Genomic DNA, 16,341 nt, shown 5'->3' on the forward strand with positions numbered 1-16,341 from the left:
TGCGCCAGGCGCGACGAGCGAAGGACTTTCCTTCGCTGGTTGTGTCTGATCAAAGGGGGCGTGCTGTCGATGTTGATTGACAGCACGCCCCCTTTGGTGGGCGTGCCGGGGGCGTGCCTGCCAGACGGAGGCGTTCCCAAGGGAACGCCTACCGTCAGAAGCCGGCCCCACTGACATCACTAGTGATGTCAGTGGGAGTGATTTTGGCTCTGATAGAGCCAAAATCACTCCAGGGTTTGTGGTCGAAAACCCCGACCACAGGCTTCTGGTCGCACTGGCGCTGGTCGCGATGGTCAAGACCATCGTGACCATCATCCTGCACGCTCATATGTGCTGTGGGCGGTGACCCACAGCTATACGAGCATCCAGGAGGACGCTCCATTTTTCTGCTCAGAGCCTCCGGCTCTGAATGAGGGCCTATTTTCTTTGTTCTCATGAAATACTTCTGGGTTTAAGCTTATTTGTGGCTTAGTTAGGGTAATCGACATCTGAAATGTTTTAATTAAATCTGTTATGCTTATTGTGTGAACCTTATTAGTATATTAGCATGTAAATAAATGTGTTTTTTTTCCATCAAAGTGCTACATGAAGGTAAAAATTGTGACCTGTTCAAAATATAGGACATGACCTGAAGCCCACTACCTCTGTGCCAATGCAAAAATTATTTTGTGGAGTATAAACCGTTATGTGCCTCTCCATACATCAAACATGTTTCAATATCTCTCTGCAAGTTTAAATCTTACACAAATGTTGTACAGGTGCTAACACTCAATAGCCGACAAGCAGTGGCGTAACTAGGGTATTTGAAGCCCAGGGCAAATTTAAGAATGGAGCCGCCCCCTCCCCTTTTGTGCGGGCACCAAAGGCGAGCGCAGCAAAAAATGGGTGTGGTCACTTTAAAAATGGGGCATGTCAACATGACACACACCCCTTTCTCGTCACTCTGAACATTCCTTTCCATATGCACCTTAACCCCAGTAGTGCCCCTTATACAGTACCCCCAGTATGCAATGTCCCCAGTAGTGGTCCCTCTTATGCAGGCTCCTAGTAGTGCCCCTTATACAGTACCCCCAGTAGTGGTCCCCCATATGCAGCCTCCCATTAGTTCCCCTTATAAAGTGCCCCCGGTAGTGGTCTCCCTTATGCAGCCCTCCATTAGTTCCCCTTATACAGGGCCCCCAGTAGTGGTCCCCCTTATGCAGCGCCACCAGTAGTACTCCCCCCCATGCAGTGCCCCCAATAGTGGTACCCCCTATGCAATGCCCATTATATAGTGCCCCCAGTAGTAGTCCCCCCTATGCAGTGCCCCCAGTAGTGGTAGTGGTACCCTTAAACAGTGTCCTTTATATAGTGCCCCCAGTAGTACTCCCCCTGTAGTGGTACCCCCTATGCAGTGCCCTTTATATAGGGCCCTCAGTAGTATTCCCCCCTATACAGTGCCCCCAGTAGTGGTACCCCCTATACAGTGCCCTTTATATAGGGCCCCCAGTAGTACTCTCCCTCATGCAGTGCCCCCAGTAGTGGTACCCCCTATGCAGAGCCCTTTATATAGTGCCCCCAGTAGCAGTCCCCCTCATGCAGTGCCCCCAGTAGTGGTACCCCCTATGCAGTGCCCTTTATATAGTGCCCCCAGCAGTAGTCCCCCCTATACAGTGCCCCCAGTAGTGGTACCCCTATGCAGTGCCCTTTATATAGTGCCCCCAGTAGTAGTCCCCCCTATACAGTGCCCCCAGTAGTGGTCCCCCTTATGCAGGCCCTCAGTAGTGATCCCCCCTATCCAGTGCCCCTTATACAGTGCCCCGCTGGCTGCGATGTGTGTGTAAAAGTACACCAGCCAGAGCCCGCCTCCCACCCTCCGCCCGGCGCTATAATGTAAGCGCTTAGGGGGAGGGAAGGGTCTCGGCTGTGCAGCACAGGACGGCACTGGGCGCAGGGAAGCCTAGTGCTGATCCTGTGTAAATGTGTAGTGCTGACCGCACTCACTTCATTCGGCACTACACTGGCTAACTAGAACGGGCTGGGACCATGGCCAGCAGTGCCCCCCACATCACAGGTCCTACGGCGCCCAGGGCACACGCCCTACTTGACCCCCCTCAGTTACGCCACTGCTGGCAAGGGGTAACTTTGCCCCACCCATCTGCACCTCTCTGCTGCCCATTTTGTTCTTAGCCAGTGGCCTGTGGGCCTGATTCAGACCCGCTCGCGATGGTGCCCTAGTGCGCATGCGCACGAAGGAGGGAGCTCCGTCGAGCGCATGCGCGAGGCACGCATAGCGACGGCCAAGCCGTCGCTATGGTCTCGCACCAAAGGGGGCGTGCTGTCGATGGTGAGTGACAGCACGCCTCCTTTGGTGGGCATGCCGGGGGCGTTGCTGCCCAGACAGAGGCGTTCCCATGGGAACGCCTACCGTCTGGGGCCGGCCCCACTGACATCACTAGTGATGTCAGTGGGAGTGCTTTTGGCTCTGATAGAGCCAAAAGCACTCCTGGGGTTGCGGCAGCGAGACCCTACCGCAGGGTCTTGTCGCAAGCCCGATGGTCGCGATGGTCTTGACCATCACGACCATCTTTTTGGCCGCTCGCATAAGCTGTGGGTGGTCACCCACAGCTATGCGAGCGGCCAGGAGGCCCCTCCAATTTTACGTAGGAGGGCCCTAATTCAGAGCGAGCGCTCTTTTCAGAGCGTCCGGCTCTGAATCAGGCCCTGTGTCTCTCTCTTCTCTCTATACGCACACACACACACACACACATACAAAATGTATGTATGTATAAGGGTGAAAACCAAACCAATGGTCATATTTTTTGAAAGAATAAACATTGGTCAAGAAAACAGTCAGTGTAATTCTTTGGAAGTCTAATCTATTATGACATAGACATATGTATTACATAGACAGCTAAGATAAGCAGTTGGGAAGAAAATAACATTTCTGGTATCTTTTTGGCTGTTGTCTACAATTTGACCATATTGTTATTATTTTCATGAACATCAGTGAGATTCGATGTAGTGTCTTGAAAAACAGTGATGTGTACAGTAATCAGCTATGAAAAAGATTAGGGAAATGATGTGGGCATTTACTTTGACAAGAATGTACCAGGATTCTCTATCTAGTTTAATGTGTATGCAACTTTCCAAAAACCATTGTTCCTATTATAATGGTCATTAAGCACCCAAATTACCCACTTGTTTAATAAATTCATGGATCAAACAATTCAAACATAAACTGTTAGTATTTAAAAATATCCCTATATTATGAAACATTCATTTGCAACTGTGCTCAGACCTTTCTTAACAACTGTCATTATCATAACACAACTTTAGTGCAAAAATCTTTAAAGTTGTTAACTGTTTACCCCATTCAGGGGGAGATGTTGCAGCCTTGGAGAGAGATAAAGTGGAGCAGTTGTTAAAGGATGGTGATATACTGAATACCCCAAGGGCCTGTATACTGAATACCCCAAGGGCCTGTATACTGAATACACCAAGGGCCTGATTCTGAGTTGTCAAAATGTGTCCATATTGAGCGATTGTTTTGCATACTCTGCATCAGCGGCGACACTCTGACTATCCCTGCGTGCTGGAGGAGGACCCGAAAAGGGGGTGTGGCCTAAAATAAAGGGACGTGGCTTTGCGGGAATCCCGGTGACTTCACTCCGGAGGCAGCCCAGCATCGCTGGAGATGCTGGACTGCTCCGTCATTTCCTCTTCTATGACAGGAGCTGGGTGTTGCAGGAGAATGTCGCACTTCAGCACCTAGCTACTGTCTCTGTAGAGGGTGCCGGCATTTTGGTGTCACCCTCTGCGAGGGTTAAACCCCGGGTGCGGCCCACACCCACCTCATGCGATGCTGCCAGTGGCGTTTTAAGAGAGGAGGGGGCCATGTGTAGCCTCCGTTTGGGCCCCCCATCTACTGTGAATGCGTGGACCTCCGTGAAAATGGCGCCCGGGGACATCTTTTTTGCGCATGCGCGAGTCACGGGTAAAATGGCTACCAGAGCAGGACACCGGATTCTGCGTAAAGGTAAGTATAACTAAATATGGGTGCTGGGTGTGCAGTGTGGGCTTCCTTGGACCCAGGGGCTCGTGTGCACCGCACACTCTGCACCTATTATGAATACGCCCCTGGATGCTGCACACTCTGCATACGATGCTGCATACACATCTTTGTGAACTTACGAATGGTACTTATCTCAGCCGTTTCTCTGATGCTGCTGAATGGGTGTTTCTGGATGGCGACTGGGCAGCAGTGATAGTGATGACGGTAGACAGAGGAGCTGGGTGGTGCGATTGCATAGATGCATATAGTCACATTGGCAGTCCATTCGTTGCGGGCATCCAGGATTGTGTTTGCATTACATGTGAATCAGAATCAGGCCCTAAATCTGTTCTTCCAATTTATTAATTTGGCCAAAGCCTGAAATATTTGTTTTGACCTACTGTATAAATATGTTATTGGATTTAACTGGATTTTGAGCAGACAGGTTGAAAAATCTGTCCAGCCAATGCCCTCTTCAGTATAACTTTGCTGTCACACACATCCAGAATGAACGACCCTTAATATTATATACTGTAGTTGGGTATAATCAGCAAAGGACCATACAGGAAAAGTGGCTTCTGTGGTTACATTAATGGGTGAAATAACCAGGTGAAGAAGCATGGTGAGGAGGTCACATAAGTGTTTAAACCTGAATAGAAATAATGCTCAATTATCTATACAGTTTCACGTTAACAAGTAATGGTCAATCCTATTTCCTATCTTTCATTACACGACCAACTTTGTATGTGCATATTAAGATGGGTACACACTTAACGATGTGTGTACCCAGTGATGTGATGGAAAACTGCACGGCCGACATATCGGGTGGCCGTTACACATTACATGATCCGGTGCCCGACATGTCGGCTCCAGCCGTATCCCGCTGCATGGGGTCGTCAGCAGGACTGTCAGATTGAGCTGCACATAGGGCGATCTGATGATGCAACTGACGACCAAACAGGAGTGTACTTGGTCGTTAGTAGTGCGTACACACTAGCCGATGTCGACGATGTGTCGGCCCGATCCGCCGGATCAGATGACATTGTTGTCTACATATAGGCTAATGTTTACCCAGTTTTAGGGGTAAATTTATCAAAGGTCGATTTGAGTGTCAATTTGAAGAGTGATTTAGCTCATCTCAAATCAAATGTTGAAAAACCAGTGATTTTGCCAGATTTACTATTATTCAATTTTGTGTTCAATTTGCAAATCGAATTCGATTTAGGTCGATTTGTGAAAGTGATTTGTTTTTCGATTTGACATGTTCATATACAAATCGAAGGCAAATCACACTTCAAACCGAACTGCAAATCCCCGACAGCATAGAACTGCTTCATGCTTTCACTTTCAGTATGAGTAGTTAGTTCTCATACAGATACATGCAGACATCAGTGAGATACCTACATGTATCTGACTGTAAAAAGTGAATAAAGAGTAAAAAAAAGAAAAAAATTACGTAAGGTCCCTCCCCAAAACCGAACCAGCCCCGGACTGTTCAAGCCCAGGTCTGGTTAACTAAATACAGGGAAAAAATTGCGTAGGGTCTCCCTGTACTTAGTACAACCAGCACTGGTAATTCACAGAACCAGCCCTGGACCCTTTCTAACAGGGGACTGATGCCACAGCCAGGGGAGCCTTATCACCAGGCCCCCCAGCCCAGGCTTGCCTACCCTCCCGATTTGGCCAGGAGCCTCCCAATTTTCGGGTGCCACTCCCAGAAGCCTCCGACCCTCCAGTCCTCCCCCTGAAAAGATTAGAAACCCCCGCAGCGGGGGAGCCGGTGACACGATTCTCGCTGAATCGCGTCATCGCGGCCCTGCCCCCTGCTTCACACTGCCGAAAATAACAGCATTGTGAAGAGGGGCGGAGCCACGATGACGCGATCGTGCGGCTCCGCCCCCAGCTCCACCCCCAATGTACCACCAACTGGCTGACCCGCCCCCGGCTCCACCCCCAATGACCGCCCCCGCCCCCTGCTGTTAGCTGACAATCAGCTCCCTCCCGGAAGCCTGGAGCTGATTGTCGGCAAGTATGCCCCAGCCGCAGCATCAGCCCTGACCGCTAGCCAGCCCAGGCCAGGGATCCCTGGGGAGTTGGAGACCCCTCCAATAAAGGGGTCTCCTTCTCCAAGGCAACCCTAGCCTAGGCTGATAGGCTGTTTTGGGGGGGACCTTACGTCATTTAAAAAAAAAACTTTTAACTCTTTATTTACTTTTTACAGTCAGATACATGCAGGTACCTCACTGATGTCTGCATGTATCTGTGTCAATCCGACCTGCTCATGCTATTCATTTGGTGATTTGAAGTTCGATTTGAAGTCCTCTTTTGAGGTCGATTTCAAATTGAATGATAGTACATAAGGGTTTTGTGTGTTGGGCTATGTAAAAGTACCAATGTTTTTCCGATGGTCGATTTGTCACAAATTCTATTTGAAATTAGATTTTTCATTCGATTTGGCCTTTAGTAAATACCTAAAAGCAAAATCGAATACAAATCGAATGAAAATCACACCTCGAATCACTCAAAATGCCAAATTGACCTTAAATAAATTTACCCCTTTGTCTCTGATAATGGGAATTATGTATGCCCTAATGTAAATACATAATGTATACATTAGGGTATACATTAAAAATGATCAAAAATTTATCTGACCGCATAAAAGCACAAGGCAATAACATACTGGTCATTGAACTCTGAGGTGACTTTTTATTTTCAGTAAGGAGGTACAGTGGCCCTCATTCAGAGCCACTCGCTAGCGGCAGTACGCTCGTTCCGAGCGATGATCGCACATCTGCGCATGCGTACGGTTTTTAGTACGCATGCGCGAACCAGTCAGTGCGGCCGAAAATCGTTGGTACGCAATATAGCGAGGGCCTGCTATTTTGAGTGACAGAATGAGGCATATGTGGGTGGTAACAGGGGAAGGTGCTTGAAAACGGGGAGTGGAGATCCGAACGCAGGCGTGCTTAAAGGTCAAAACGGGCGTTTTAAGGGAGTGCATAATTAATACAGCAGCGTCATTGACCACGTCACTTGGTTTTTTTTAACTCAGAACTGCTCGCAAAATAGCGGTTGAAAACACCAACCACAAGAATAGCGAGCAGTTCATACGCTGTACGATGTACTCGATTAATCTAATAAATAGCGGACATGACGTATGGTGCGTGCGGCCAGGGGGCGTTTTTATCAAAAAAACGAGCGTATGTTTTGCTCGCTCGTTCAGACTTAGAGGTGGGAACAGACTGCAATTTGCGAACGGATCATTTGAATAGCCACCCCTTGTTTTTGAACGAACGACCACAAATAGCGAACGGCTCTGAATCAGGCCCAGTGTTTCTTATACCCAATAATAATACCCTAGTTACAGTTTGAAACAAGCAGGTTACTTGCAGCAAGTGATTCCTACATCAGGTGTACTTCTCTGATAGTAATGCATTCCATTTACACACTGTACACACTGAAAATGGGTCATGTGAAACAAATAGAAGCTATGACATATAAGGAAGTATTACATACAGTATATTCATGACACTTGTGTATTATATGATTATATCATTCTGTTTAAAATGGTTACAAACTAATTAACACTTTTCCTTACGGATACAGAATGTATAGGAGATATTACTATAGAGTGAGTGACTACCATACAATGACTTTATTATATGCATTTAAAATGTTGGTGAAAAGAAGCCTATGTTTGTTTTCTAGTTTTTGAAAACGCAGAGGAAAACTCAAATGTTGTGGATGAACCAAATAAAAATAAAAGAAAAGTAAGTTACAACAGTATTTGTATAGCACCACCTTGCTACACAGTGTTATAAAGATTATAAGTAATCATTCATGTCAGTCCTGCCCTCATTGGAACATATGGGGTCTATTTACTAAGCCTTGGATGGAGATAAAGTGGATGAAGATTACGTACCAGCCAATCAGCCCCTAACTGCCATGTCACAGGTTGTTTTTGAAAAATGACAGTTAGGAGCTGGTTGGTACTTTATTTCCGTTCACTTAGAGGCTAAGGAGTCTATTTATCAAGCAGTGAAAAGTGGGAGAAGGGAACCAGTTGCCCATAGCAACCAATCAGCTTTGAAGTAGCATTTATCAAGTACAGTCAGGGCCGGTTCTAGACATTGTGGAGCTCAGGGCGAAAGTTCCACCCCCACAAAAAAAATATATATATATTTTTAGATGGCGTTCCCCTGCGCGTGCTGCAAGAGCGAGCGCTTCCAGAAAGGGGGCATGTCCTTGTGGAACACCTCCAATTCATCACACTGTGGGGCGTGCCCGGCACTTACGAAGGTGCTGTGCTTCCCCCAAGCTCTCCCCTCGTGGCGAATTATTGCCATGTGCAGTAATGCGCCCTAAACAGTATGTCTTACACAGTAATGCCCTTTATAACACATTATGCCACATGCAGTAATGCCCTGTACAACACATTATGCCACGCGCAGTAATGCCCTGTATAATACATTGTGCCACACACAGTAATTCCCTTTATAATACATTATTCCCAATTCAAATTATGCCACACAGTAGTCCCTTATTCATGTTATGACACACAGTGGTGCCCCTTTTACACAATGCCCAAATTAGTGCCCCTTATACACAAGGCCCACAGTAGTAGTGCCTCTAATACAATGCCCACAGTAGTAGTGCCCCTTATACAATGTCCACAGCAGTGGTGCCCCTTACACAATGGCACCGGTAGTGGTGCCCCCCATGCAGTGCTCTCATTAGTAGAGCCCGCAGTGGTAATGCCCCCATTGGTAATGCCCACAGTGTTAATGCCCCCATTGGTAATGTCACCTATAGTAGTGCCCCCATTGATAATGCCCCCAATAGTAGTACCCACAGTAGTAATGCCCCCTATAGTATTACTCACAGTTGTAATGCCCCCATTAGTAATGCCCCCTATAGTAGTGCCTCTAGTAATAATGCCCACTATAGTAATGCCCCATTAGTAATGCCCCCATTAGTAATGCCCCCCCCTATAGAAGTGCCTCCAGTAGTAATGCCCCTCTATAGCCATGCCCCCAGTAGTAATTCTCCCCTATAGCCATGCACCCAGTAGTAATGCCCCTCTATAGCCATGCCCCCAGTAGTAATGCCCCCTATAGTAATCCCCCCTATAGTCATGCCCCCAGTAGTAATGCCCCACTAGAACCATGCCCCCCTATAGCCATGCCCCCAGTAGTAATGCCCCCCTATAGCCATGCCCCCTATAGTAATTCCCCCTATAGCCATGCCCCCTATAGTAATCCCCCCTATAGCCATACCCCCAGTGCTGGTGCTTCTGAAAGAAAAAAATACAATTAAAATACAAACACAATACTTACCTTAAGCCCCGCTCCTGCGTCTGCTGCCATCCGGTCTGACCGCAGCTACACCACGGATCTATGGGAGAGATGTCATGACGTCCCTCCCATAGTGCTCTCTGCGGAATCTGGAGCTCAGGAGTGAGCTCCGGCTCCTTGGATCTATGGGAGAGATGTCATGACGTCCCTCCCATAGTGCTCTCTGCGGGAGCCGGAGCTCAGGAGTGAGCTCCGGCTTTCGGCTGCCGCTGCAGGGAGGTAGCCGGATGCCCGCTAATAAATATCAGTGGGAGCCCGGCAAATGGAGCCTCCCTGCGGCGGCTAGCGGGTGGGGGTGGGGGGTTGTCAGGTTCAGGGACTGGCGCTCTTTTTTTTTTCTAGTGGGATTTTTTCTTTTTTTTACCTTCTGGGGACTCAGTGGCGACCTCTAGGGGCCGGCGCTCCTGGCGATGGCCCTGTTAGCACGCCCCTAGAACAGCCACTGAGTACAGTCTATAAAATAAAAGGTAGAAGCTGATTGATTGCTATGGGCAACTTCTCCACAAGGTACTTTTAACTGCTTGATAAATAGACCTATTTATGTTATTTACCAATATACAGTACGTGTAGTCTATGTTGGATGAAGCCAGTTAACCAGCAAGTACTGTATGTTTTTGGGCTGTGGAGGGAAACTGGTGCAACTGGAGGTATTATGCAAGCTCCACACAGACAGTGCCCTGATTGGAATTAAACCCAAGACTCCAGCAATGTATGAGACAGCAATGCTTACCATTGTGCCAAAATGGTGTTGGTGTCAAACAATTAGGGGACATGTAATAAGTACAGGTTTTGCTAAATCGCTGGCAGATTTTGCTTTTATTTACATTGCTGTTATAAAATAACCAGGAAAATCACCAAAAATCTGCAATTTTGCAAGACCGGAACCTATTACATTTTCCTACAAGTAATTAAAATATAAATCAGAGCTGTTATTATTTATTATTAATTATTTTAGGAGCATGGTAGCCATTTATTTATTTTACTAGCATGTATTTATTTGGCACCTACATGTTATATAACGCTTTACAGATTTTTTTTAATCATTCACATCAATCTCTGCCCCATAGGAGCTTGCAATCTATATACTTTTTTACCACACTAGCATGAATTTTGCCAGAAACCAAGTACAGTAACTTACCTGTATGTCTTTGGACTGTGGGAGAAATCCAGAGCATCCAGAGGAATCTTACACAATCATAGGCAAAACATAGAGACACAGATGGGTTCTTGGTTAGAATTGAACCTATGACCCATAACTGTAAAGCAGCAATGCTAGCCACTGTTCCTATATGCGCCCAATTGCCCTGCCACCTTAGCAGCAGTTTAAATTTTGGAAGTCATCAATTTGTTACTTTTAACTGTCTTTGTACTTAAAGCATTTAAAAACTACAAGATACTTTATATGTCTCATATCTAACTTTCTTCCGATATACCTATCCTCTCTGCTCAAAGTTCCATGAAATTCAGCCTCTATTAAACTCGCTCATGCATGCATGGATATTCACCCGTATGCCGAGTTGTATATATCTATGTGACCAAACCACCCGATAGTCACATCTCAGTCACAGCAAAAAGCCACTCACAGTGAACTAGAGATGCTAGGCTGCAAACTTAACTGCAAGCAAACAAGAATTGGTACCATGCACAAAGTTGCAGATGAAGTTGAGGAAAAGCCGTGGCTGCTTGCATCAGAACCTTTTATACACAAATTCAGAATTTTAAACAGATGCAGGGCCGCCATCAGGTGGTGACTGCTGGGACTGGAGTCCTGGGCCCGGACAGAAAGGGGGGCCCACTCCTGGCTCCTACCACCTATGGCCACAGGGAGCTCAGGACAATTCCCGGAGTTCCTCATCATTGGCTTACCAGGCACACAGCCACAGGCTCCCACGTGTCAAACCAATTCTAGAGACCCGGTGACAGGGGCATGTACAGGGCAATAAAGTATTTTTTTTTAAAGCAGTGCGGCGCGCGTGACATTGGAAGTCACGTTGCACAGCTGCCAGCCGGAAGGCAGAATAGGGTAAGTGACTGATGCTGGGGCTGGCTGGAGACACACAAGGTAGGGCTGGCAGGAGACACAGAAGAGGCCTGGCTGGTGCCATAAACAGAGGCTGGCTGGAGACACAGAAGGGGGCAGGCTGGTGAAATAAAGGGGATGCTGGCTGGGGAGGCAGAAGGGGTGCTGGCTGGGGAGGCAGAAGGGGGTGCTGGCTGGGGAGGCAGAAGGGGGTGCTGGCTGGGGAGACAGAAGCGGGTGCTGGCTGGGGAGGCAGAAGCGGGTGCTGGCTGGGAAGACAGAAGGGGGTGCTGGCTGGGGAGTCAGAAGGGGGTACTGGCTGGGGAGACAGAAGGGGGTGCTGGCTGGGGAGGCAGAAGGGGGTGCTGGCTGGGGAGGCAGAAGGGGTGCTGGCTGGGGAGGCAGAAGGGGGTGCTGGCTGGGGAGGCAGAAGGGGGTGCTGGCTGGGGAGACAGAAGCGGGTGCTGGCTGGGGAGGCAGAAGGGGGTGCTGGCTGGGGAGACAGAAGGGGGTGCTGGCTGGGGAGTCAGAAGGGGGTACTGGCTGGGGAGACAGAAGGGGGTGCTGGCTGGGGAGGCAGAAGGGGGTGCTGGCTGGGGAGACAGAATGGGGTGCTGGCTGGGGAGGCAGAAGGGGGTACTGGCTGGGGAGACAGAAGGGGGTGCTGGCTGAGGAGGCAGAAGGGGGTACTGGCTGGGGAGACAGAAGGGGTGCTGGCTGGGGAGGCAGAAGGGGGTACTGGCTGGGGAGACAGAAGGAGTGCTGGCTGGGGAGAAAGAAGGGGGTGCGGGTTGGGGAGACAGAAGGGGGTGCTGGCTGGGGAGACAGAAGGGGCTGCTGGCTGGGGAGGCAGAAGGGGGTGCTGGCTGGGGAGACAGAAGGGAGTGCTGGCTGGGGAGACAGAAGGGGGTGCTGGCTGGGTAGGCAGAAGGGGGTGCTGGCTGGGGAGGCAGGAGGGGGTGCTGGCTCGGGAGACAGAAGAGGGTGCTGGTTGAGGAGGCAGAAGGGGGTGCTGGCTGGGGAGGCAGAAGGGGGTGCTGGCTGGGGAGAGAAGGGAGGCTGGCTGGGGAGGCAGAAGGGGGTGCTGGTTGAGGAGGCAGAAGGGGGCGCTGGCTGGGGAGGCAGAAGGGGGTGCTGGCTGGGGAGACAGAATGGGGTGCTGGATGGGGAGGCAAAAGGGGGTGCTGGCTGGGGAGGCAGAAGGGAGTGCTGGCTGGGGGAGACACTGCAGGGCTGGAGTTGCAGAAACACAAGATGGGGGTGCTCAGTGTAGTTATGTCACTCCCAGTTATTTTATATATGCGAATAAGATGCACAGTTTCAACAAAAAATATGCACAGTACCTTGCGTGACAAGAGGGTTTATTTGGCGTGACTAAAACCACAGTAAAAAATGACACATCTGTAACTCCCCATACAGTATATGTGCAGAACTCAAAATTCCTTATAGCTACATATGCAGTGGTAATAATTGCACGATCCATAAGCAAAATGGACTTGCATGCAACTCTGTATCATGTCTTAAATGTATAGAATATAAAAATTGTGTGTTTGTTTAGTATATTTTTTTTTACATATTTGTTTTATACACAGTATATTTGAATAGGAATGGATCACAAATGTTTTATTGCTTAGACTACATTTCAAATCTGAATAACTTTGCACAAAACTCAAGCACTACAATTGGCATATAAGAGCCCGTTTATTCATATTGCCATTATTTCCTGGAAAGTAACATTCTTTATAGTGGTGTTGCGATGTTCTAAGCTTCCTAAAGTATTTATCAACCAGCGCTCCAAGATCCCCAATGTAAAATCAGCTCCTAACTGGTAGTTTCTTCTCATCAGCAGCCTAATGCTTCAGCAATATGTGCATGTGCACCCATCAGGCCATTCCATTATCTGCGCCCATGGTATGCGGCTGAATAAAGCATTAATAATTACGGATGAGCAATATTGCTAATTTTACGCGCACCCCTGCTGTGCTTGCAATGTGTCACCGTTTTGATGGCACATCAAAATCATTACTAACAATTGAATTGAAGTATATCTTAACACCTGTAAATATGGGGCTTCATTCTGAGTAGCACACAAGTTGCAACTTGCAATACATAAGAATTGCACGCATAGGCCAAAAAAAGAAATCTGCTTCTGCGCATGTGCTGGTTCAGGTATACGTACACACACAGACAGAATTCGTTAGTGCGCATGGACTGATCCGCTCATCGAAGGAGCATACATCTGTGAAATGGGCATTTCTTTGCGGTAACTAAGTGGTGACCATAGAGCGCACAGAACTGTCTCATAGAAGTTTCATAGGAGTGCCCGGGGAGTGTATGACAGCTTCCGGGATTCTAGTGATGACAGTTGCGTCTGCTGATTTAAAAACAATGGGCGGGACCAGGGCCAGATTAAGGCTTGTGGGGGTTCCTGGGCAACTAAATGTGGAGGCCCCTACAAAAAAAATTGCCATGACCCCCCACAGTCACTTCTATGACCCTTACCTTATCTGTGAACTCTTAACTGACCTACAAGGTCGCAACATACTACATCATGTCCGCGACACTGCTGAGAACCGACTCCCGGCATCATTGCGGACATGATCTAGTACACTGCCAGGGGCGAATGCCGGATTCTGAGTGGTGGGTGAGAGAGGGAGAGAGAGAGAGAAAGAGGGAGGGAGAGAGAGGTATGGAAAAAGCGGGAGAGAGATGAAAGGAGAGGGAAAGAGAGGCGAGAGAAGAAGAGAGGGAAAGAGAGGAATGGAGGGAGACAGAGGGAGGGAGAAAGAAGGATAAAAGAGGGGGAGAGAGACAGAGGGAAAGAGAGAGGTAGGGAGAAAGAGATAGAAGAAAAGAGTTTGAGTGAGGGAGGGGGAGAGAGGAAAGGGGGTAGAGCAGGAAAGAGGGAGAGGAATAGAAAGAGTAAGGGAGAGAGAGAGGGGGAGAGAAGGAAAGAGAGGGAGAGGGAGGAATAGTGAAGGAGGAAGACAGAGAGAGGGAGGGAGAGAGAGAGAGAGAGCGGGGGATAGAGAGAGAACGCACCCAAGCACACACACTACCTGGCTGTTTCAGTGTCAGGTTTCTGATGGAGGTGGGAATGTCACAGCATTACATACCTCCCAACATGACCCTCTCCAGGAGGGACACAATGCTCTGGTCCTGGACTTCCCTGGTAATTTATGATTGGTTGTGGCACCAGAGGTGGGGCTGCAGTACAGTCCAAAATTCAAATAGGGGAGTCACACCAACTGCCACTGAATCCCAGCCAGTGATGTTAGGCAGTGTGTGAAATGAGAGTTGATGTGGCTCCCCTATTTGAATTTTGAACTGCGCTGCAGCCCCACCTCTTACCAGGGAAGTCAGGGACCAGAGCATTGTGTCCCTCCTGGAGAGGGTCATGTTGGGAGGTATGGCATTAGGCTCTGCTCCCTACCCATACACCCGTGAATTGCATCATTATCAGCAAGGGGGCAGGGCTTCGATCGTTAGTCATGGCCGGCCAGCCACCCACTGTAGAGGCAGAGACAAAGTCAGTGTCGTGACTGTGATGCTGCCTGGAGCCGGCAAGGGAGGGTCCAGAGTGGCTTGCTATGGGCAATATTTGCTGCTGTATGAGGGCCCCACCTATAATTCGGCCCTGGGCGGGACAGGTTTCCACATGCAGTCTCACAGAAGTAAGTAGGCTACCCTGCAGGGCTGCCATCAGAAATTGTTGGGCCTAGGACTGACAAAATTGGCCATGATCCTGTAGACATTATGTTGCCTTTTCTCTGACTTCTTTTAAACATGATAATTCCTTGTGCTCCTATGTATTTGTTAGTCCATATGGGAAGTTGTTTTGTCTCCTCCATGGTGGTGGCCATTTTGTTAAGGACCCTCTTCCGCAGCTGCAGAGGTGGGCCCCCTCTCTGTCTGCCTCGGGTCAATAGTCCCAGCAATCTTCCCCTGATGGCAGCCCTGCTACCCTGGGGCTGAACGGAAAAGTGGCTGCAAATCAGGCCCATTATTTCTGAGTATGATCATTACTGATATTACCACTTAAATCTTACTGAGGCCATAATTTAAGCAGTCATTACAGAGTCTGCAGACTTGTGCTTTTATATTGTCACAAAACTCTAGCCATACGTGTAAAAACCATGACTACATATAATTTTTATTTTGCAGGATCCCAGCCATATGCATGATAGCACCTGCAGACCACAAAGGAGTGGGTTTCACACAGAGAAACACGTCACAAGTAAAAGAATCAGAACCTAGATGAGATCCAGGATTTGTGGTTTCCTTTACTTCTTTTTTTTTCAATACTGCATTACAAAACCAGTGTTTGGTTGGGTCTAAAGGGGTTCAAAACTGTTTATGATGCTTTCTATTTTTGTATGTATGTCTGCTATTTCAGTATATTATATTGGAATGAAAACTATATCTATGTTTCAATGGATAAAATATATAAAACACACTTTATCATATTTCTATTATGAACAATATATTTTGTGAGCACTACACCATCATATTACCTGTTTATTCATTCTGGTTAGCAAAATATATCAATATGATTCCAGGCTTTACACATTAATTAGCTTAATTAACTTGGTGAATGATGTAATCATGTTGAGAACATTAACTGTATTTTAATTTGTTAAGCATGTTGAATATTGTTCCGTACTATTTAGACCGAAAACAAAAATACATTACATGTTTTAATGCCAATAAAGCTATTTAAGTTATTAAATTAAGTTTTAGCAGTTTCGATTTGTTTCACATTACCTATTTATGTATCTTGTATTCATTATTGTTTAGATGAAGATGATGCAATAATTTTTTCCATATTAAGGACCTTCCTGCAATGTGGATTCTCACATGTTCTTGCGTTGCTTCCCTCCTGCATGTAAGGGTCTTAAAAAATTAATATTTCCAGACAGGGCCGGCGTGACACA

The 16,341-nt window shown here is 47.7% G+C and overlaps 1 protein-coding gene across 1 annotated transcript in view; it reads left to right on the forward strand.

Moving 5' to 3' along the window:
* Positions 1-16,136, forward strand: part of ETNPPL (ethanolamine-phosphate phospho-lyase) — a 48,523-nt gene extending 32,387 nt beyond the window's left edge. Inside the window, exons 12-13 of the mRNA XM_088479455.1 lie at positions 7,742-7,803; positions 15,572-16,136. Of these exons, the coding sequence (XP_088335581.1) occupies positions 7,742-7,803; positions 15,572-15,664 (155 nt within the window). The 3' untranslated portion in view covers positions 15,665-16,136. The remainder of the gene's footprint in view (positions 1-7,741; positions 7,804-15,571) is intronic.
* Positions 16,137-16,341: the final 205 nt, after the last annotated feature.

Source organism: Taudactylus pleione, unplaced genomic scaffold (genome assembly GCF_031769625.1).
Source record: "Taudactylus pleione unplaced genomic scaffold, aTauple2 ptg000236l, whole genome shotgun sequence".
In the NCBI taxonomy this organism is placed as follows: domain Eukaryota; kingdom Metazoa; phylum Chordata; class Amphibia; order Anura; family Myobatrachidae; genus Taudactylus; species Taudactylus pleione.